This window comes from Erythrolamprus reginae, chromosome 1 (genome assembly GCF_031021105.1).
Source record: "Erythrolamprus reginae isolate rEryReg1 chromosome 1, rEryReg1.hap1, whole genome shotgun sequence".
Lineage (NCBI taxonomy): Eukaryota > Metazoa > Chordata > Lepidosauria > Squamata > Dipsadidae > Erythrolamprus > Erythrolamprus reginae.
In genome coordinates this window covers 28489555-28512356 of record NC_091950.1, presented here as the reverse complement: position 1 = coordinate 28512356, position 22802 = coordinate 28489555, and the positions used below count along the sequence as shown (strand labels likewise).

The 22802-nt window shown below is 43.8% G+C and overlaps 1 protein-coding gene across 5 annotated transcripts in view; it reads right to left on the bottom strand.

The window, feature by feature from the left end:
- Positions 1-22802, bottom strand: part of EPS15L1 (epidermal growth factor receptor pathway substrate 15 like 1) — an 89393-nt gene that overhangs the window by 54546 nt on the left and 12045 nt on the right. For 3 of the 5 annotated variants that reach the window (XM_070748423.1, XM_070748414.1, XM_070748452.1), the window contains exons 2-13: positions 22044-22085; positions 19410-19499; positions 16301-16348; positions 15877-15972; positions 15613-15669; positions 12961-13086; positions 11864-11923; positions 11284-11520; positions 9220-9377; positions 8006-8162; positions 3218-3303; positions 2913-2985 (exon numbers count right to left, since the gene is read on the bottom strand). In XM_070748423.1, coding sequence (XP_070604524.1) covers positions 2913-2985; positions 3218-3303; positions 8006-8162; positions 9220-9377; positions 11284-11520; positions 11864-11923; positions 12961-13086; positions 15613-15669; positions 15877-15972; positions 16301-16348; positions 19410-19499; positions 22044-22085 — 1230 coding nt within the window. Of the gene's footprint in view, positions 1-2912; positions 2986-3217; positions 3304-8005; positions 8163-9219; positions 9378-11283; positions 11521-11863; positions 11924-12960; positions 13087-15612; positions 15670-15876; positions 15973-16300; positions 16349-18138; positions 18212-19409; positions 19504-21882; positions 21887-22043; positions 22086-22802 lie in introns of those variants that run through there. The other 2 variants (XM_070748443.1, XM_070748434.1) reach the window with 2 other exon arrangements.

Genomic DNA, 22802 nt, shown 5'->3' with positions numbered 1-22802 from the left:
TCTGCCTCAATCATTTCTCCTTTTTTCTCCCCTTTTTGTTCTCATTTCTCTCTCCTTTCCTCTCCCTATCTGTCTCTCTTGCTTTCTCTCTCTCTTGCTATCTCTTTTTCTCTTATTTTCTCTCTCTCTCTCTCTTGTTCTCTCTTATTTTCTTTCTCTCTCTCTTGTTCTTTCTCTCTCTCTCTTTCTCTCTCCCTCCCTCTTTCTCTCTTTTTCTCACTTTCTCTCTTGTTTTCTCTCTCTCTCTTGCTTTCTCTCTCTCTCTTGTTTTCTTTCTCACACTCTTTCTCTCTCTTGTTCTCTCTCTTGCTATCTCTTTCTCTCCCCCCTTTCTCTCTCTCTCTTTCTCACTTTCTCTCTATCTTGCTGTCTGTTGCTGTCACTCACTCTCGTTCTCTCTCCGTTCTTCTCAGCGGAGGCTGGCGAAGGTGATATTCAATGTCGGGAGCGTGCGGGCGGTTGCGCGTGCTCCCTACCCCCCTGCTAGCCGCTCGGAATATTCAAAATAAGAAAAGCCTTCACCGGCGAAGGTTTTTCTTATTTTGAATATTCCGAGCGGCTAGCAGGGGGGTAGGGAGCGCGCGCAACCGCCCGCGCGCTCCCGACATTGAATATTACCTTCGCTGGCCTCCGCTGAGAACGGAGAGAGAACGAGAGTTGGGCCATTTTTTGTCTCCTGCGTTCTGGGTGCGGGAGGAGCCACGCCGAAAGGCAGGAGACAGCGGAGGAGGAGAGGGGGCGGGCGGGGGGGCAGTGCCGAAAGGCCGAGGGGGCCGGAGGCACCGTGGGGAGGCAGGGGCGGCCGCGGCTCCCTTCCCTTCTGCTGCCGGCGCCTCCCCGCCCCCCCGCGGGCTGGCAGGGAGATGAGGAGCGCGCTTTCGGGGAAGCGACGGTGCTTTGGGGAAGCGACGAGAAGCCATGGGCGCGAGGGGGCCGACTTTCAAAGCAACCTTTGCCGGCCTCCCGTGGGAGGGTGCCAATAGCGGCGGCGGCGGGGGGGCAATAGCGGGGGGGGGCGAACCGCCTCGCGGCACACCTGGCCTTACACACAGACTCTCCAGGTTCAAATCCCGGTAAGGGTATGACTAGATAATGAGAGCAAAATAAGCTTGGAATACATCTATACTAGTCTCCCTTCCTAAACCCACTTAATTATCACAAAGTGCCAATATGGCAATTTAACCTGAATAATGAGTATTTACTATCTAAAATAATGATAAACAACAAAGAGTTCAGCCAATTGTTCTAATGAAAACTTGATAAATGAACATTTTAGGCCCTTTCATTTTTCCCTGCTTTTGAAATATTAAAGAAACATAGAAGATTGACAGCAGAAAAAGACCTCATGGTCCATCTAGTCTGCCCTTATACTATTTCCTGTATTTTATTTTAGGATGGATATATGTTTATCCCAGGCATGTTTAAATTCAGTTACTGTAGATTTACCAACCACAATAGCAACAATAAAAAAAGAAAAACTTTTGAAATATCATTTCTCTTTTTCTTTCCCTCTCTCTTCCACCCTTCTTTCCCTCCCTCCCTCTTCCCCTATATCTCTTTCTCTCTCAATTGCTCTCTTTCTCTTCTTTTCTCTTTCCCTCCCTCCTCCTGCCTGTTTCTCTTCCTCTTCCTCTCTCTCTCTCTGTTTCTCTCTTTCCCTCCCTTTCTCTTTCTGTCTCTTCCCTGGGGAGGAGGGGAAGGTATCCTTGAGCTGGTGCTGGGTGGTGAGAATCTGATATCTGGGGGCTGAAAATCAAGGTTCACGTGCTATCGGACTTATCATTGTTTGGGACATTGCAGCTGGGAATGAAAATAATTACCAGCTGATAAAATAAAAGACTTTGCACTGTATTATTGATCAGGAAACCTAGGTCAGAACACAAATTCCTCTTCCACATGTGTTATAAAACTGTCTGTCATTTATCATTTTCGAAGCCTTGTTCAATTGGATCACTGAAAGAACTTTAAAAAAAGAGATCAACTGCCAGGGTATCCGGGCTTATTCCCCAGCAACTCCTACAAAATCTTTTCCGTTGCCAATGCTAAAACACTGCAGTCACCTACACAATGAGAGAAAAGGGATTATTTAGAGTCCTCCCTTAAATCTAGGGAATGCTATTTGATATATGTGTTCTGATAGATAGCAGGATAACTAGTTGGATTCTAGAGTAAAGAAACAAATAAATAAATAAAATCTTATATTCTTTCTTTTTTTCTGAAAAATGTGTACAGGAGAAGAGAGAAAGTGGGAAACCCTTTTAAGAGAACAGAGACATCTCCCCCTTGCCTATGTAATTTTTTGCATGATATAACTGTGTGTATGTATTTTATCTATCTTTAAAACTGTTATTTTAGATTTTAATTATTAGATTTGTTACCATGTATTGTTTTTATCACTGTTGTGAGCCGCCCCGAGTCTACGGAGAGGGGCGGCATACAAATCTAATAAATAATAATAATAATAATAATAATAATAATAATAATAATAATAATAATAAAAATCCATCCTCAAGCCCTTGGTGGAAAAACTGTTTTTCTGTGAAGAAAATTATTATTATTATTATTTTTCTTTCCTTATTTGTCAAGTATGTATTGGTGGTATATAAAGAAATAACACTGTTTATACACATGATATTGTTTTACATCGTGTATATCATTATATATATCAAGCATATCAAGATCATGATATTATATTGGTACTAATAAGAGAAAAATGGTTTTTCTTGGGTAGAGGATTTAGTTCGTCTTATAACTCTTGGGTAAAGTATTTAGTTCATCTTATAGCTTTTAAACTGTGGTTCTGATAAGAGACAAAGAGACAGACAGACGGACGCATGGACGGACAGACAGACAGAGCCATTCACAGCATAGAAATAGAAATCCAATTAATAATAAATAAATAATAGAATTACCTGAACTTCATTGGTTTTCTGCCGGATAGCTCCTTCTCTTTCTCGGATGTCTTGCTCCAGAGAATATTTCTCTCTACAGTGTAAACAAAATTAAAAAAATAAAAAACCATGGCATACGTATTTGATTTTCTTCATCTAGCTCAGCGATCCCCAAACCACGGGCTGCAGCTCAAGGTTGATTCAGCCTTCTATCTTTCCGAGGTTGGAAAAATGAGGAACTACATCAGAGGCGGATTCCTCCCAGTTCGGACTGGTTCTATAAAACCATTAATAATTTGGCGGCCTGGGTTGCTGGAACTGTTTACCGTTGTAGCTGTGCAATCTCTTGGCTGATATCGTCCAGTTCTTTCACACCAGTGAACTCTCCTGACCCAACAGAACTCGAGCTGTCCTGTTAGAAAGTAAACAGTCCCATTAAAGCAGCCAAATCCCCTGTCACACCCAGCTTCACAAGCCCATACGTTTTGGACATTTAAGTACTTTTGAATCAAGCACAGGGCAGGTTCCTTGCACTCCCACTCTACAAATGCACAACTGCAGCCCATGTGGCATATGGGATGGGATATAGAGCAACTCTTAAATCACGCAGATACCCAGCTGGTGAATCACCTTGCAAAAATCCAAAGTTTCAAGCAGCAGAAATAGCAAAAAAGAAAAAGAAAAGCCTGACAAGACAAGGATGAATACAGTATAAAAAAGAAGAGAAAAAAAACCCCCACGCAATGGATGCCGGCAAAAGAAAACCCATCTGAATCAAGATCCACTTTTATCCATTTTGAGCTGTTTTTAGGAATTCTTTATAGAGAGAACAGCAGAATTCTTTCTTATCAGCCACCCCCCCCCCCCCCACACACACACACCGAAAGCCCCTGTGTCTGCAACATGTGGGGAAGCTCCACAAAGCTGCTTAGGTGGAAACAAAAGGTGTTTTGCATGGACAAAGCAAATGCCACCTGAGGTTTGATGGGGAGGGGCTGCGTTCCTCAGAGCGCCCCCCGTTTACTCACACGGCGCATTTCTGTGAGTGTCGAGATCTCGGTTCCTACAGAGGCCAAGTAGCCTGAGAGAGTCTAGAGGAAAAAAAGGACAGAGGGGCAGGAGCTCAGGCCAAAGTCAGTGAAACAAGAGGACTTGGAACAGCCTTGCACAGAACCAGAGAGAAGAGGAAACAAGAGAACAGGAGAAGGGACAAGCAAGAGGGTGAATTCACGGCATCTGGGCCAGGGTGATTTAGAGCAGGGGTCTCCAACCTTGTCAACTTTAAGACTTGCGGACTTGAAGTCCACAAGTCTTAAAGCCAGCTTTGCTGGCTGAGAAATTCTGGGAGTTGAAGTCCACAAGTCTTAAAGCAAGATTTACTGGCTGAGGAATTCTGGGAGTTGAAGTCCACAAGTCTTAAAGCCAGCTTTACTGGCTGAGGAATTCTGGGAGTTGAAGTCCACAAGTCTTAAAGCCAGCTTTACTGGCTGAGGAATTCTGGGAGTTGAAGTCCACAAGTCTTAAAGCCAGCTTTGCTGACTGAGGAATTCTGGGAGTTGAAGTCCACAAGTCTTAAACCCAGCTTTGCTGACTGAGGAATTCTGGGAGTTGAAGTCCACAAGTCTTAAAGCCAGCTTTACTGGCTGAGGAATTCTGGGAGTTAAAGTCCACAAGTCTTAAAGCCAGCTTTACTGGCTGAGGAATTCTGGGAGTTAAAGTCCACAAGTCTTAAGGTTGACAAGGTTGGAGACCCCTGATTTAGAGACAGCAGTTCGCGAGTGTCAGCTTTTGAATTGCTGAAGCCTGGCCTTTGGACATCATTATACATGTATGTGTACTTAAGGCAACCCATTCTTCTTTCTACACATGAATCCCAGCGGCTGTTAGGTCCCACAGAGTTGGCCTTCTCCAGGTCCCGTCAACCAGACAATGTCGCTTGGAGGGGCCTAGGGGAAGAGCCTTCTCTGTGGGAGCCCTGACCCTCTGGAATCAGCTCCCCCCAGAGATTCGTACTGCCCCCACCCTCCTCGACTTCCGCAAGAGTCTTAAGACTCATCTATGTCGCCAGGCCTGGGGCAATTAAATCTGCCACCCCCCCCCCCGACTAATAATTGTGATACATGGTGTGATTGTACTATTTGATTGAGTAATACAGTACATAGGGGTTTTAGCTATAATTTTTAATGTACAGTGGTCCCCCGATTATCACGAGGGTTCCGTTCCAGGACCCCTCGCAATGATCGGTTTTTCGCGAAGTAGCGCTGCGGAAGTAAAAACACCATCTGCGTATGCGCAGATGGTGTTTTTACTTCCGCCGCAGCAGCGAGGAGCCGAAGATTGGGGTTTCCCCGCCGCCCACGCAAACTCCTCGCTGCTGCCGCGCCCGCCGCTTGTCCGCCGCCTGCCTGCCCGCGCGCCCGCCCTTCGCCCGCCCACGCCGTTCGCTCGCACCGCTTCCCAGCTGAGTCCTGAAGCGAACTTCCGGAAGTTCGCCTTTGACGTTTGGCTTCGGGACTCAGTTGGGAAGCCGCGCGGCTGTTTTAAAACGTCGCCGCCGGCATGGGGGGCTTACTAGCAGCCCCCCAAACCTGGGTTGGGGGTCCGGGGGGTGCTGGCAAGCCCCCCATGCCGGCGGCAACGTTTTAAAACAGCCGTGCGGCTTCCCAACTGAGTCCCGAAGCCAAACGCGGAAGTTCGCCTTTGACGTTTGGCTTCGGGACTCAGTTGGGAAGCCGCACGGCTGTTTTAAAACGTCGCCGCCGGCATGGGGGGCTTCCTAGCAGCCCCCCAAACCCGGGTTGGGGTTCCGGGGGGTGCTGGCAAGCCTCCCATGCCGGCGGCGACGTTTTAAAACAGCCGCGCGGCTTCCCAACTGAGTCCCGAAGCCAAACGCGGAAGTTCGCCTTTGACGTTTGGCTTCGGGACTCAGTTGGGAAGCCGCGCGGCTGTTTTAAAACGTCGCCGCTGGCATGGGGGGCTTGCCAGCACCCCCCCGAACCCGGGTGGCCGGGCGAAGGGTGGGCGAGCGGCGAACGGCGGGCGAGCGGGTGCTGGGGGGGGCTTCTCGCCCTCCCGCCAGCAAGAGGGGGAAGACCCAGGGAAGCCGCCCAGCAGCTGATCTGCCCGGTGCCATCTACGCATGCGTGGCCATAGAAAAAAGGGCGCGCATGCGCAGATGGTGTTTTTACTTCCGGGTTGAAAAATCGCGATATAGCCGTTCGCAATGATCGGGATCGCGATACCCGGGGGATCACTGTATTAGTACTATATGCCGTATTTTTATACTGTATTTACTCTGTGAGCCGCCCCGAGTTTTCGGAGAAAGGCGGCATACAAATCTAATTAATAATAATAATAATAATAATAATAATAATAATAATAATAATGATGATGATGATGATGATGATATAGGCTTGTGCCATTTCCCTTCCCCTCAGGAGAGCCTGATGAAGCTGCCACCGCTTCCGCCTCTGCCGCCTCCTCAACTGACCTGCAGAACTCCCTGCCACTTTGCTGAGAGGCTGGGAAACAAATAAGACCATGAGTAAAATTGAATCCGAGTCACTCATCCTTCCCTCAATGGACTCCGCCATTAAAACATTACAAATATCGGCCTCGGTTCCAAATCAGCCAATGGCTGCCCGCTCAGTGAGGCTTGCTGGCAGCTGATTGGGCACAGGGGCCAAAGGAGGCGGGCAGGAAAGAGAGTGGGGATACCCACTTCCCAACCTCCCTTCCACCATACAACCTAAAGGTTTCTGGGTAGTGTAGTTGGGTAGCGGAGGTCCTGAAGTGGCCACAACTTTTCTAAATTTTACTCTTAAGGAGCCTGGGCATTCTGTAAATTAAGCCATTTGCGAGTTTATGGTTCAATAATTGTTGCCCTATATGAATGATGGCGAATCTTTTTTTCCTTGGGTGTCGAAAGAGAGTGCGGGCAGACTATCACACATGCGTGAGTGCCCACAGCCATAATTCAATGCCTGGAGAGGGCGAAAACAGCTTTCCCCGCCTCCTGGAGGCCGGAAACGACCTGTTTCCCAACTTCTGGTGGGCCCAGTAGGCTCATGTTTTGACCTCCCCAGGCTCCAAAGGCTTCCCTGGAGCTGGGAAAGGGTAAAAACACCCTCCCCCATGCCCCCAGTAGACTATCGGGCAGCCAAAACCACCCTCCCAGAGCCTCTGTACAAGTTAAAAATCAGCTGGCCAGCACAGAAATGCATGTTGGACCTGAGCTAGGGCAACGGCTCGCTTGCCAGCAGATATGGCTCCACGTGCTACCTGTGGCACCCATGCCATAGGTTCACCATCATTGCCCTATTTTTTCCTATTTTTCTCATTTGAAGGTTACAAATGAACAGACCAAAGACCTTCAACAGTATATAGATTTGAAACAAAAACATTGGCAATGGACCAGATTACCTCTGGAACCGCCTGCTACTGCACGAATCCCAGCGACCGATAAGGTCCCACAGAGTTGGCCTTCTCCGGGTCCCGTCGACTAAACAATGTCGTTTGGTGGGCCCCAGGGGAAGAGCCTTCTCTGTGGCGGCCCCGGCCCTCTGGAATCAACTCCCCCCAGAGATTAGAACTGCCCCCACCCTCCCTGTCTTTCGTAAACTACTCAAGACTCATTTATACCGCCAGGCATGGGGGTGTTGAGATAGCTCTTCCCCCTAGGCCATTACAAGTTATGCATGGTATGTTTGTGTGTATGTTTGGTTTTATAATAGGGGTTTTTAGTTGTTTTTATTATTGGATTGTACATGTTGTGTTTATTATTGTGGTTAGCCGCCCCGATTCTTTGGAAAGGGGCGGCATACAAATCCAATAAATAATAATAATAATAATAATAATAATAATAATAATAATAATAATAATAATTATTATTATTATTATTATTATTATTATTATTATTATTATTATTATAACAGGGCTACCTTTCTGGCTCCAAATATTGTCCCGTGTTTTTGGCAGCAGGAAGGAAAAAACCATTTAACAGTAAATAGGTTCAAGAACTTTTTCCCCCTGCAACCTTATCAGTTGCCAGAGGGGAAAAGCAAGCGAGGTCCTTAATGAGAGTGTCAGAATAGATGTCTGTGCTATGAGCTCACCTGGACAGGAGTAGTCCTTTCGGAAGGAGGGATCATATCTGGGAGCAGCACCTGTGGCGGGTCAATGCCTTTGCTGACCTTCTGCTGGATGAGGTACATGGCGAGTGCAAACTGATCTTTGTTGAGCTTCCCCATTTGCCTTGTGTCGGCCAATGCCCTGCCGGAAAAACAACAACAATAGACTGCTTGCAGAGACCGCTCAATAGACAATTGCTGTTCAAGAGATGCAGAGTACAGTGGTACCTCTACCTAAGAATGCCTCTACTTACGAACTTTTCTAGATAAGAACCGGGTGTTCAAGATTTTTTTGCCTCTTCTCAAGAACCATTTTCCACTTACACACCCGAGCCTCCGAAACTTTAACCAGAAAAGCCTCTGTGGGGCCTCTCTAGGAATCTCCTGGGAGGAAACAGGAAAAGGCGGGGAGAAGCCTTTGTGGGGCCTCTCTAGGAATCTCCTGGAAGGAAACAGGGCTCGAAAAGCCAGGGAGAAGCCTTCGTGGGGCCTCTCTAGGAATCTCTTGGGAGGAAAGAGGGCCTCCACCCTCCCTGTGGTTTCCCTAATCGCACGGATTATTTGCTTTATGGGAAAAATTGCTTCTTCTTACAAACTTTTCTACTTAAGAACCTGGTCACGGAAAGAATTAAGTTCATAAGTAGAGGTCCCACAGAGTTGGCCTTCTCCGGGTCCCGTCGACTAAGCAATGTCGTTTGGCGGGACCCAGGAGAAGAGCCTTCTCTGTGGCGGCCCCGACCCTCTGGAACCAGCTCCCCCCAGATATCGAGTTGCCCCCTCCTTGCTTTTCACAATCTCCTTAAAACCCACCTCTGTCATCAGGCATGGGGGAATTGAAATTTCCCTTCCCCCTAGGCTTATAGAATTTATGCATGGTATGCTTGTATGTATGAGTGGTTCTTTAAATTGGGGTTTTTAGACTGTTTTAATATTAGATTTGTTTACATTGTCTTTTTATATTGTTGTTAGCCGCCCCGAGTCTTCGGAGAGGGGCGGCATAAAAATCTAATAAATACAAAATACAAATATACAAATACCACTGTATCTAAGAGGCTTTCAGCTGATTCCATAGCTTGTTCAATCTCAAGACAGCAATTCCTGTGCTTTCCATAAACCAATAAAAAGGACAATTTTACACAATTTTACTTTTTGATTGGGAAACCTCATCTCGCAAGAGAGAAGGGAAGGAAAATTCGTACCATATGTGTGCTAAGAGGTTCTGGGAAAGCCCCGAGTGCATGAAAATATCCTTCACTTCCAGGCCGCTCACAAAGCCATCCAGGTCCAGATCTGTCTTCAGAAATATTTCATCATAGCGAATCTTGTCAGTCAATGGCACCACCCAGTTTGCAGACGGCTGAATTAAGAACAGAGCCTCTTAAACTGGCTGATTTTGCAGAGGGAAGGGTCATGTAAGAGGTTACATCCTAGACAAAAAGCATCCCACTGCCCACTTTCTCCAAAGTTACTTGGGCAGAAAAATTGTCCCGCTGTGGGCTGTACGTCACTACTCCTTCCAGCTTCCCCAGTATCTTCACAAATACAAGTTTATCTAAAAATTAAGCTCATTGTTTTAACCAACTTTGGTTTCAATCATTCAGAATAAAGGTCCTGGAAAGAGGCTTCTTTGCTGTTCAATCCCAGAAATCATCCATCGTGAGCAATTTGGAAGCATTGCAAGCACTCTGCTAAGAGGTTTCTTTTAAGTTACACTGATAATGAGTTAAAGAGTTAAAAAGGCCAGCATTTAAAGCCAGAAAGGCTAGCTACAGGTGGCATCCTTAGAAAGATCTCAAATGATGGCCAATCTACCAGTCACTTGTGGAGGCATTATGTTCAAATAACGTAATTTGCTTCTCAGTGCTTCTGTTGTCTATGAAAGAAGAGTTTTGTCCATTATTTTGGAAGTTTTTCAGATAACCAACTAATCCTTTCTGAAGTAGGATACTGAGTTAAATTGTTGTGGAATCAAATTTGGCACAAATGTTATATTAAATAGGGAAATCTGTACTGAACTTTTAGTCAGATCTCCCATACTTACATGTCACAATTATAAAGATCTAAACCAGGGGTGTCAAACTCGATTTCATTGAGGGACACATCGGGGTTGGATTTGATCTTGGGGAAGGGGGCAGGAGGGAGGGGAGGCATGGCCAGCTTGACCTCACTCATTCCAGGATCTGTGTGTGGTGGCCCAAGCACTTTGCCAGCAAAAGTGGACTCCTGAGCTCTGCTTTCATTGGCAAAGGCACCGCAGGCTGCTTCTTCATAGAAACATAGGAACATAGAAGACTGACGGCAGAAAAAGACCTCACGGTCCATTTAGTCTGCCCTTATACTATTTCTTGTATTTTATCTTAGGATGGATATATGTTTATCCCAGGCACGTTTAAATTCAGTTACTGTGGATTTACCGACCACGTCTGCTGGAAGTTTGTTCCAAGCATCTACTACCCTTTCAGTAAAATAATATTTTCTCACATTACTTCTAATCTTTCCCCCAACTAACCTCAGATTGTGTCCCCTTGTTCTTGTGTTCACTTTCCTATTAAAAGCACTTCTCTGCTGAACCTTATTTAACCCTTTAACATATTTAAATGTTTCGATCATGTCCCCCCTTTTCATTCTGTCCTCCAGACTATACAGATTGAATTCTTAAGTCTTTCCTGATAAGTTTTATGCTTAAGGCCTTCCACCACTTTCGTAGCCCGTCTTTGGACCCGTTCAATTTTATCAATATCTTTTTGTAGGTGAGGTCTCCAGAACTGAACACAGTATTCCAAATGTGGTCTCACCAGCGCTCTATACAGCGGGATCACAATCTCCCTCCTCCTGCTTGTTATACCTCTAGCTATGCAGCCAAACATTCTACTTACTTTCCCTACCGCCTGACTGCACTGTTCACCCATTTTGAGACTGTGAGAAATCACTACCCCTAAATCCTTCACTGTTTCCAGGGCAGGCCCGTGGGCCATAGAAACATAGAAACATAGAAGTCTGACGGCACAAAAAGACCTCATGGTCCATCTAGTCTGCCCTTAGACTATTTTCTGTATTTTATCTTAGGATGGATCTATGTTTATCCCAGGCATGTTTAAATTCAGTGACTGTGGATCTTCACTTTGACACCCCTGTCCTAGACACAAACCTTCCTACATACACACACACAAACACACTCCCAATTTAAAAAAGAAAAAGAAAAGAGGGGGCACGGCTCACCTTTGCGCAATAGCCTGGCGTTCTGTGCCAGAGGCAAAACCTACCTGTGTTTGCTTCAGGCTGTGTTTGGGAGATAAGCTTCCGGTGCTGTTGAGGCTGTTGATGCTGCCGTGCGACGGAGTGGACCGCAAACTGTCTTTGGGGGGAGGACTGGCTGGAAGAACTGGCACTGCCCCAGGGAAGATTGGCACTTTCTTCCGCTTGGAAGGTGGAACAAGAGATGGGGGCAACACAGAGGGGACGGGTTCCTTCTCAAGGGCACGATAGACCAGGTGCATCGCCTGCAAGGCCCAGAGGGAAAAGACGTCTGCAGAGGGCAACAAGGAGGAGGAGGAGGAAGAGGAGGAGGAGGAGGAGGAAGGGAAGATGGCGGAGAGGTAGTGCCAAGCATGAGAGAGCAGGTCAGGCAAGGGCTGGAGGGAGGGAGGCTGGACTAACAGAGGTGGAGAGAACCCTGGGAAAAAGGAAAACTAGCCAAGGAGTTGGATAGTGTGGATTCCTACTGTGATCTACCTCTTCTATGCAAATGAAGGCTTGGGACATAACATTGTCCCTGACCTGAAAAGCGAGGAACTCAGGAATCCCCTTCGGTTTACATGACAAGAGCAAGCGGAGGGAACTTACCACGGCAAACTCATCTCGGTCAAGGTGGCCGTCTTTATCGATATCACTGAGATCCCACACCTACAATCATTTGGACACAAAGGCAAGAGGGAAAAGGGTGTGTCAGAAGAGTCCTTGAAAGGAATGTTGTCATTTTAGAAAGACATTTAATTATGGTTTGTCGTGGATAATCCCAGATTTTTTATTCAGCTGCTTAATTCTTTTTCTACCCCTCCCTCATATGCAAGTCTAATAATTACTTGACCATAGCCTAATTAACAAATTAAAAACTTAAATCGCTGATTAACAACAAAACATAAGGCAAGAAGTATGGCAAATAGATTTTAAAAGCACATGCAAAAGAGTGAGAAAGACTAATATTTGAGCAATCTTATTTTGAATACAGTTAGAAACATAGAAACATAGACGTCTGACGGCAGAAAAAGACCTCATGGTCCATCTAGTCTGCCCTTATACTATTTTCTGTATTTTATCTTAGGATGGATATATGTTTATCCCAGGCATGTTTAAATTCAGTTACTGTGGATTTATCTACCACGTCTGCTGGAAGTTTGTTCCAAGGATCTACTACTCTTTCAGTAAAATAATATTTTCTCATGTTGCTTTTGATCTTTCCCCCAACTAACTTCAGATTGTGTCCCCTTGTTCTTGTGTTCACTTTCCTATTAAAAACACTTCCCTCCTGGACCTTATTTAACCCTTTAACATATTTAAATGTTTCGATCATGTCCCCCCCTTTTCCTTCTGTCCTCCAGACTATACAGATTGAGTTCATGAAGTCTTTCCTGATACGTTTTATGCTTAAGACCTTCCACCATTCTTGTAGCCCGTCTTTGGACCCGTTCAATTTTGTCAATATCTTTTTGTAGGTGAGGTCTTTCAGTGGAGTGTTTCTCAGTTCTCTCATTCTTTAAGGCAGCAAGATAAATAAATCGGAATCGAACTTGAAGAGCCTAGGTTGCTTGAAATTCTGGGAAGGATCCAATTTTGCTGTACCTTAGTACAAATATTTGCCTCAATTGAAAGCACCAGAAGGCCAAAGTAATGCACTCAGATCATGGGGATGGAGAGGGAAAAAAAGGCAGAATTTTGCTTACCCTTCCCAAGACATCAAGAGGTAGTTTGGAGTTCATCAATACTGGCTTCACTTTATCTCCCGAAAGCAAACCATTGACTGGTAAAAGGCTTTCAAAAATGCCATCAAACTTGGCTCTTTCTTCTACCTAGTTAAGAAAGAACAGACCAAATTTGGCTTATATTGAGGTGTAAGCTAATGTTTTCTAAAGACTACAACACATTACTATCTTGAATTCCACTTTCTATTTCCATATTAAATGCCATATTTTGGAGTATAAGATGGACCCTTTCCCCCCTCCTAAGAAAGGCTGAAAATTTGGGTGCGTCTTAAACGCCAAATGTAGCTTTTTTGAAGCTTTTCCCCCCCAGCCCTAACAAGGTGCTAACAAACTTCCTGGCTCTTAGGATTTTTTCATTGCTGCTCCCTCCAAAAAAGATTTTTTCCCAGCCCTAAATCTTTGCAGGTTTGTTTTCATTGCTACTCCCTCCGAAGATATTTTTCAACCCTAACCAGGGGATAAAATAATGTGCTGAATCTGACCAGGCTAAGGATGCTAGCCAGATGAATCCCCACTATTCCCCCAAAACTAAGGTGTGCATTATACTCCTGTACGTGTTATACTTTGGAAAATACGGTAATGCTTTTCTATGGGCAAGTACTAGAGGCTATTAATAAAAAGAAATGTTACATAGCTGTCTTCTTCCACCAGAAATCCTTTGTGGAAGGAGAAAATGTGAAAGAAGCAGAAGGAAAACACAAGAGTTTCAAATGGAAGATAATATTGTTTGGACTTCCTGTAATTTTACAAAGAAAGAGGGTGACTGCATACTTAAAAGTCTCACCTGGAAACACCAAAGAAATAATACTACAGGTAATTTATCATTTAACAACCCCCACTGGGACCAGCCACTTGGTCATTAAGCAAAGCAGTTGCTGAGTGAAACTGTGACTGTGCTTATGATCTTATTTCAGCTTTCCTATGCTTTACAGACCTTGCAAAGGTTGTAAATGGAAGGACTGGTCGCAAAGTCATTTTTTCATCATTGGGGTAACTGTAAATATTTTCTAAATGAGGCAGTCCTTAAATGAGGACTAACTATAAAGAATGTTTGTAAGTTCCCTGCAATTATTGTTAAAGGTTTTGTAAATGTTGCATACATTCCGTGGTAAATGTTGCACGTAAGTGGCATTACACAACTAGGAAAATAACATATTTTCGTAGTATAAGATGCACCTTTTTCCTCCCTAAAAGAGGCTAATAATTTGGATGATTCTTATACTCTGAATGTAGCTTTATTTTCAGCCCTAACTAGTTGCTAACAATCTTGCCAGCTCTTGCCTTGCAGGCTCTTTCATTGTTTCTCTCTGCAAATAATGTTTTCCAAGCCCGAAATCTTTGCAGGGTTTTTTTTCCATTGCTCTACTTGCTCCGAATGTTTTTTCCCCATCCCTAATGAGGTGCTAACAATGTCCCCAGCTCTTAGCTGCTTGCAAGCTCTTTCATTGTTATTCTCTGCAAATAATTTTTTCCAAGGCCTAAGTCTGCAAAGGGCTTTTTTTCCCCCTCTTTCTTTTTTGCAGCTTGGAAGCTGTTTCATTGTTACTCTCTCTGAATAAGTTTTTTTTTAAGCCCTAACCAGGGGATAAATTAATGTGCTGAAACTGACCAGAAAGGATGCTATCCAGATGAATATTTAGTAGGCAGATTTTTTCCCTTATTTTCCTCCCCCAAAACTGTTGTGGTTGGCTCTGGCCCAGCTCCTGCCCCAGGGAATGTGGAGGTGGAGGCAGAGGAAACGTCAACATGTCCTAGGCCTGTTTTGTTGCTGGCAGAGTCAGGGAGTGCAGTTTCCTCGGACGAAGAAGGTGGGGGTGACTTGGAAGAGGGGGGCTTGGCACACAGCCCAGGAAGCCAATCTCCATTATCTTCGGTAGATTCGATTGAGGAAGTGTTAGACCCACGCAGGCACAGACTTATGCATCAAAGAGACCAATTGAGGAAATATTACAGGAGATAAGAGAGGCCACCTATGTTTGGGTGGGGCTCCAGTAATTAGAGCTGCTGCTATAAATAGCAGCGTGCTAGTTTGGCCGTTGTGGAAGATTATCTGATTGCAGTTCTTCAGGATCGTGCCTCGCTGTGTCTGAACTTTCTTTGTGGATTTTTCACGCCTTTGACACCAAAGCAGAGTAAAGTGTGTGTGTGCTTCACTTCGTGGGAAGAAGGAGGGTTGTGACATTTCTTCACAGCTACTAGCTAAGTACTTAAGGGACTTGTACAGCTGACAAGGTTGTTTTGGGGAAGAGTGCTCTTTGCAATACAAAAAGGGTGCTTTGTTTCTTTTGAATTTTGCGATAAAGGACATTGTTTTGAATTTTCAAACGTGTGTGTGTCTGAAATTTGTACCCGTGAATTTTCGGGAGGCTTCTACCAGAGAGCCCGGCAGAAGAAAAACTAAGGTGTGTCTTATACTCCGGTGCATCTTATACTCCAAAACTACAGTAGTAAATTCAACTTCATGCTGCTTACAGTAATTTACACAAAACTCGGTGTCAATCATTCATACTAATAAAAAAGTAGAGTTCAATTGAGACATAAAGTTAAAAAGTTATAAAGGGTCTCCTTACTGGACAAGTGTGGCCAACTCATATTTTTCTCTTGGACACTTACTCTGACAGCCCAATGAGCATCCGTGGAAGCAAGCAGCAGGGGGCTTGTACTGTCGTGCTGCAACAACAAATACAGTACATCAAAGTACTTCCTATGGTTTTCTTTGAAATATAGAAATACTTAACAGAAGCAGCTAAACCCCAAGTCATAAAGTTTATCAGCCATATTTAAGAAACCAAAAACTCTTAATTCTGAATCTGTCAGACACCACATGTTCCTGTAAAAAAAAAAAAGCCTTTTTCAAGTTGATTATTAACAACTTACAAATTTTGGAGGAGGTAACGTCAAATTTAAATTGCTGAGAACGACATCGTGACCGCTCTGGGCACAGGCAATTAGCCGCATGGCAATGAAGAATCCCTGAACGAGACAGAAAAGCATGGAGAATGAAGGGGAAAAAGCCCTCTGTTCACAAGCCCAATGTCTACCTTTATTTTCATGAAAAAGAACATTCTTCAATAGACTGTCTAGCTCTCTCACAAGACTGGTGGACCTTCAGTGACAGCATTGTCTCGATATTCAGGCAGAACTAGACCTAATTGTGTGTTCCACTCTTTCAAACAGACATTTGCACTGGAGATGAGGCCCTAGTTTCGACCCAGACTCTTTAGGCTTAGCTATTTCAAAGGAGAGGTTTCAACAGATGGAGGTGGCTTTATCTCAAAATTGATGTACAGTACTCACATACCTGTTTATCCAGAAATCCTTTGCCCTCTGGATCTGCCAAATCCCATATCTATGAATATACAAAATTACATGCTGACATCATTCAATTTTAATCAAAAACCCTTTCAAAACAGAGACAGAAAGTAACCCGCCTCTTCAAATCTGCTGCTCCTAGACAGGAAGTACTGCATCCAATGTTGTATTGTTTTCTTCTGCTTTTATTCTTATATACAGTCACAATCATAATTCACTGAATGAAATTAATGAGACCTATAGCATCTAGAAGGCAGGAGGTACAGAAGAATTTCTCATGTCTTTATCTTTCCTAATATACACTGCTCAAAAAAATTAAAGGGAACATTTAAACAACACAATATAACTCCAAGTAAATCAAACTGTCCACTTAGGAAGCAACACTGCTTGACAATCAATTTCACATGCTGTTGTGTACATTCAACTTTGTACAGAACAAAGTATTCAATGAGAATATTTCATTCACTCAGATCTAAGATGTGTTATCTCAGTGCTCTCTTTATTTTTTTGAGCAGTATATTTCAGATTATTCTTAAAGCCTTTATATTTGCTTAGCATCATTCCAGATATACAGGGCTGTTGTAATCATAGGTTTATAAGCACTGAAATTTGGAAATAAGACATTACTGGAGAGTGATGTTTTAAACCTAATTATGTGCTGAATAAAATCTTAATTCTTCTTCTATGGAAAGGTAGCAAAGTCTAGGCTGAGTAAGCATTCTGCAGAATCCATGACCACGGGGGAAAGCAATTAAAACCTATAGCTAACTTCCATGCAAACTCGAAAACTTAGAATATCATGCAAAAGTTCATTTATTTCAGTAATGTAACTTAAAAGGTGAAACATAATGTAACCTAAAAGGTGAGACTCATTACATGCAAGGCAGGATAGTTCAAGCCTAGATTTGCCATAATTGTGATGATTATGGGGTACAGCTCGTGAAAACCCCAAATCCACCATCTCAGAATATTAGAATATGTGATCATTAAAAAAAGAATTGTACATAAACAATATCAGACTTCCGAAAAATACCTCTGAAAAGTATAAAAGAAAAATTGTACATAAATAATATCGGATCTCTGAAATGTGTATATATTTAATACTTAGTTTGGGCCCCTTTTGCAGCAATTACTGCCTCAATGCGGCATGGCATGGAAGCTATAAGCCTCTGGCACTGCTGAAATATTATGGAAGACCAGGATGCTTCAATAGTGGCCTTTAGCTCTTCTGCATTGTTCGGTCTCATCTTTCTCATCTTTCTCTTGGCAATGCCCCATAGATTCTCTATGGGGTTCAGGTCACGTAATATTCTAATTTTTGGAGGTGGTTTTGGGGTTTTCATGAGCTGTACCCCATAATCATTGCAATTATGACAAATCATGGCTTGAACTATCTTGCCTTGCATGTTATGAATATCTCTCATATATTAAATTTCACCTTTTAAGTTACATTCCTGAAATAAATGAACATTTGCACGATATTCTGATTTTTCGAGTTTCATCTGTATATTTTAAAGACAAAAAGTAGAAATGGATGAATCACTATGACTCACACATGACAGGGAGAAATTTGGTGTTTAATAATAAATAACAGCAAGCACTGGTTTTCAACCATGGCAAGTTGAAGAATGTGTGGGCTTCAACTCCCAGGATTCCCCAGGGCTGAGTGTTGGAAGTCCACATAACTTCAAGCTGCCACGGTTGAGAAAAACTGGCAAATAGTATTTGTGATGCATTTATTATTCAATTTTGATGTTGCTGATCTCTCCCACAAGGCGACTCTTAGAGTTAAGACTTTTTCAAATGGATTCTCTTTCATCTTCTTACATTTGTCATAGCAGAAAGCAGCAGCCGAAGCCAGAAAAGCAGCATCAGGGATTCAGGCAGTCATTTCAGGAGTAGATTCCTCCCGGTTCGGACCAAATCGCCTGAACCATTAGTGATCCACTAGTGACATAATATTGGCATCACGGATCTGGTTCTGTCGGTATCGGTCTGTATCCGCTGCCGTATTTTTTTCCTGAATTTTTCTGTGTTTGAACGTCTTCTGCTCGTTCTGCGCTTGGGAAAAAAGCCCTCTTGCTTGCCCCTGGGTTAATACTGACCTTTATTTCTTTGCCCGAAGCACAGCTGATCAACTGCTCAGCTGTGTTTCGGGCTGAATCCACCTTCTGAGCATATGCGGAAGTGAACTTGCACGAGGGGTGTTGTGGTTAGCTCTGGCCCAGCTCCTGCCCCAAGGAATGTGCAGGTGGATGTGGGGGAGACATCCACATGCCGCAGGCCTGTTTTGCTCCCGATGGAATCTGCCGATGAAGCCTCCTCTGACCAAGGAAGCGTGAGTGACAGGGAAGAGGGGAGTTTGGCAGACAGCCGAGGAGGAGATCAATCATCTGTATCATCCTTAGAGTCTAGACAAGAATTAATGACACATCCACGCATGCGTAGAGTGATGCATAGGAGACAACAACTGAAGGATTATTACAAGAGAAAAGGAGGCCACCTGTGGTTGGGTAGGGCTCCAGTAATTAGGGCTGCTGCTATAAATAGCAGCGTGTGGGTTTGGCCGTTGTGGAAGAGTATCTGATCGCAGTTCTTCAGGAATTGTGTGTTGCTGTTTTCGGGACTTTGTTGATTTTTCACGCCTTTGAAACCAATGCAGAGCAACGAGTATGTGTGTGTGTGTGTGTCTCACTTCATTGGAAGAAGGAGTGTGAAGTTTCTTCACAGCTGCTAGCTAAGTACTTAATGACTGCTTAAGGGAAATTGTACAGACTACCCGGTTGTTTTGGGACGAGTGCTCTTTGTGAATTTTGTGATAAAGAACATTGTTTTGAATTTTCAAATGTGTGTGTGTGTGAAATTTGTACCCTTGAAATATTCGGGAGGCTCCTACCAGAGAGCCCGGCAGAACAAGGGGACAGATGTGTGCATGAAACGTTGCAACGTGAACCGGTGGCTAAGGTAAGTGGAACCCACCGCCGAGTCATTTGCGTCAGGTGGTTCCAACGATTGTCTCTGAATAATGTACATTTGCAACTGGCTTCCCTGACATGCGTTTTCCTCTGGCATTAGAACAGAGAAGATGCCTGACTTACTTTCCCCAGGATAGCATCGGCAAGACCAGACTTTTTGAGAAACAGAGCAGCATCACTGGACCCGACTCTACCAGTGCAAGCTGGATCCACCTGCAAAGAAAATATTATCTTTTCAGCAAACCCCCAAAAAGGAAAGGAAACAAGACACTTTTATCTCACTTCATCACTATGGGCCAACTCCTAAAATGGGGACTACTATATAAATGTTTTAAATAAAATAAATAATCAAGCTCTACATCCTATTTCCCACTGAAATTAGGCCTCTGGTGGCTTGTCCTGCTCTTAAAATAGCAGTAGCAATAGCATCTAGACTTATATACAGTACAGTGATCCCCCGAGTTTCGCGATCTTGATCATTGCGAAACGCTATATCGCGATTTTTCCACCCGATGACGTCACTCCCTTCCTTTCTCATCTTTCTTTCTCTCTCTCTTTCTCTATCTTGCTTCTTCCTCTCTCACACTCTCTTCCTCCCTCTCTCATCTCTTTCTTTCCTTCTCTCTCTTTCTCTATCTCTCCCCCTCTTGCTCTCGAGCGGCAAGCGAGCAGCCAGGCGGGCGGGTGAACGGGCAAGCGGAGCGGCCGGGCGGGTGAACGGGCAAGCGGCAAGCGATCTTGGGGTTTCCCCTTTGCCTGGGCGGCGGGAAGACCCAGGGAAGGTTCCTTTGGCCGCCCAACAGCTGATCTGCTCCGCAGCGCGGCAGCAGCGAGGAGCCGAAGACGGGGCAACAGGGAAACCCCATCTTCGGCTCCTCGCTGCTGCCGCGCTGCGGAGCAGATCAGCTGTTGGGCGGCCAAAGGAACCTTCCCTGGGTCTTCCCCGCCGCCCACACGCAAACTCCACCATCTGTGCATGTGCGGCCATGGAAAAAGGGGCGCGCATGCGCAGATGGTGTTTTTACTTCCGCACCACTACATCCCGAAGAATCGATTATCGCGAGGGGTCTTGGAACGGAACCCTCGCGATAATCGGGGGATCACTGTACCACTTTATAGCCCACTTTAAATGATTTACAGAGTGGGCATATTGCCCCCAACGATCTGAGGCCTCATTTTACCAATCTTAGAAGGATGGAAAGCTGAATCAACCTTGAGCCTGATGAGATTTGAACTGCCAAATATGCAGGCTTCCAGCAGTCAACAGAAGTACCCTGCAGTACTGTACTCTAATCACTGCACCACCATGTCTCCTTAAGAAGGGTGCTTTTATCCACTATCCTTTTCAATTTAGCTTTTAGCCTCATCCATTTGGATGATTAAAGATTCTGATGATATTAACAACATCATAATGCTGAGTACAACATAGATCTTTGTTGACATGATGTAAATCACCTAATCTTATTTCTTTAATGCAAAAGTTTGGCATTGTATCTGATTATTTTATAAATTGCAATAACTCTGGTTTGGTGCCAAAAGTTGTAATATCTCAACTGACAAAGCTTGCTGAGTTGTTTACACTGTTGTTTGAAATTGAAGTAAATTTATTTTGATTTGGAAAATGCAGGTATTACAAAATTTCCCACATGTTGGATTAAAACACGAATTTTGCTGAAAATATGGAATTAGAAATGCTAATTTGTAGGGTCTGAGCTTGCCTTATTGTTACTGCGTTTTGATCTTAAGTTAACAAGGTTGGATCTGTTGCAGGTGTACGTGTTCTAGATTTGAGTTTTCAACGTAGAAGGAGACTGTAGGGGACCTCTTCCTTCATGCCCTATAAGCTCCAATCCTCAGGCTCAGCTGGGCTTACAGTGCACCCCCCCTGCAGTCATTTTGTGAATTAAATGCCCCCTCCCCTGTCATTTGTGAATTAAATATTTCCCCTTTTTTGGCGGAACCCTGAACATATCTCAAAATTCCAAATGCATCCACTAGCCAAATGGTTTGAACACAAATGATATATCAAAAGTTATGGATATCTTGTGTATAGAATAAATGTTCTGTACAGTATTGGAAGAACAGACCTATAATGGACTAACGTAGCTAGACTGTTTTCCTACCACAGTGAATCAAGGAAGAGGGTTTAACAGGTAATTTGGTTATCTTTTGAACAACTTCATCTATGCCTGTGTAAATTCAAGCAACTTTTTAATTTATACTTTGTGACCTATTGACAGGGCTTCATCAGAGCATGAGCATAACATGCGATTACATTCTATCATATGTGACATGAAGATAAAATTCATTATAATTCTGATGTCCCAATGCATCAACAGCTTACTGATGTACTGTATGTTATTCTTGCTTGGTTTACCAGATAATGCTATTTGCTTAGCATACTGCTTGTTCTTGGTTTCTTTTGGGAACTAATTTAAATAGAGCAAACCATGATCCTCATTTCACTTTAAAAGAGTTTTGTTAGCCGAGTTCAAGATTCAAGAAAAAACTACAAACAGCCACCCAGACTCCTGAATTTGAGACAGGCAACTATATAAATCGACACCATAATAATACATAAATCAATGCTGGCTTTTTGTAATATGAAATGAACTTGTAAATTTCGGATTCCCTTTCTAACAGACCAGCACAATGTCTACAAAGCACACGTGCCGGGTGCCCGTATTAGCCAATAAATAAGAAAAAAGGCAGGGTTTCAAAAGAGAGAAAATAAAAGAAGAAATTTAGCACACTTGCCTGCTTGTAATATGTCTCATAGAGAGGGTTACTGGCGGAGAGCTAGAAAAAAAAGGGAGAAATGCAAGGTGAAAATTGTTGTTGTTGTTATAGTAGTAATTCTTGTTGTTGTTGTTGTTGTTGTTATTATTATTATTATTATTATTATTATTATTATTTATTAGACTTGTATGCCGCCCCTCTCTGGAGACTACACATAGCCAGGTCTATTCATCATAAGCTTTCCGGAAATGAGATAGTTAGTGGCGGACAAGTGCCCATGCCACGCAGTTCCATTTGCACGCCTCCCCTTTGCACAACTGAGGATGCACACGTGCTCTTCCATCTCTTCCATGGCCCGGTTGCAAAAGGCTCAAAGCCTGGTAGTGGGCCACAGGCCAGGTACCACTGCTTTAATAAGTCCGGCTCTATTTCTGCTTGGGACTAGTGCCACCCCCACACATCATTTTACCTGAAGAAATGGCTAAGTTTACAGCATAGAAACATAGAAACATAGAGAAGTCTGACGGCAGAAAAAGACCTCATGGTCCATCTAGTCTGCCCTTATACTATTTTCTGCATTTTATCTTAGGATGGATATATGTTTATCCCAGGCATGTTTAAATTCAGTTACTGTGGATTTACCAACCACGTCTGCTGGAAGTTTGTTCCAAGGATCTACTACTCTTTCAGTAAAATAATATTTTCTCATGTTGCTTTTGATCTTTCCCCCAACTAACTTCAGATTATGTCCCCTTGTTCTTGTGTTCACTTTCCTAT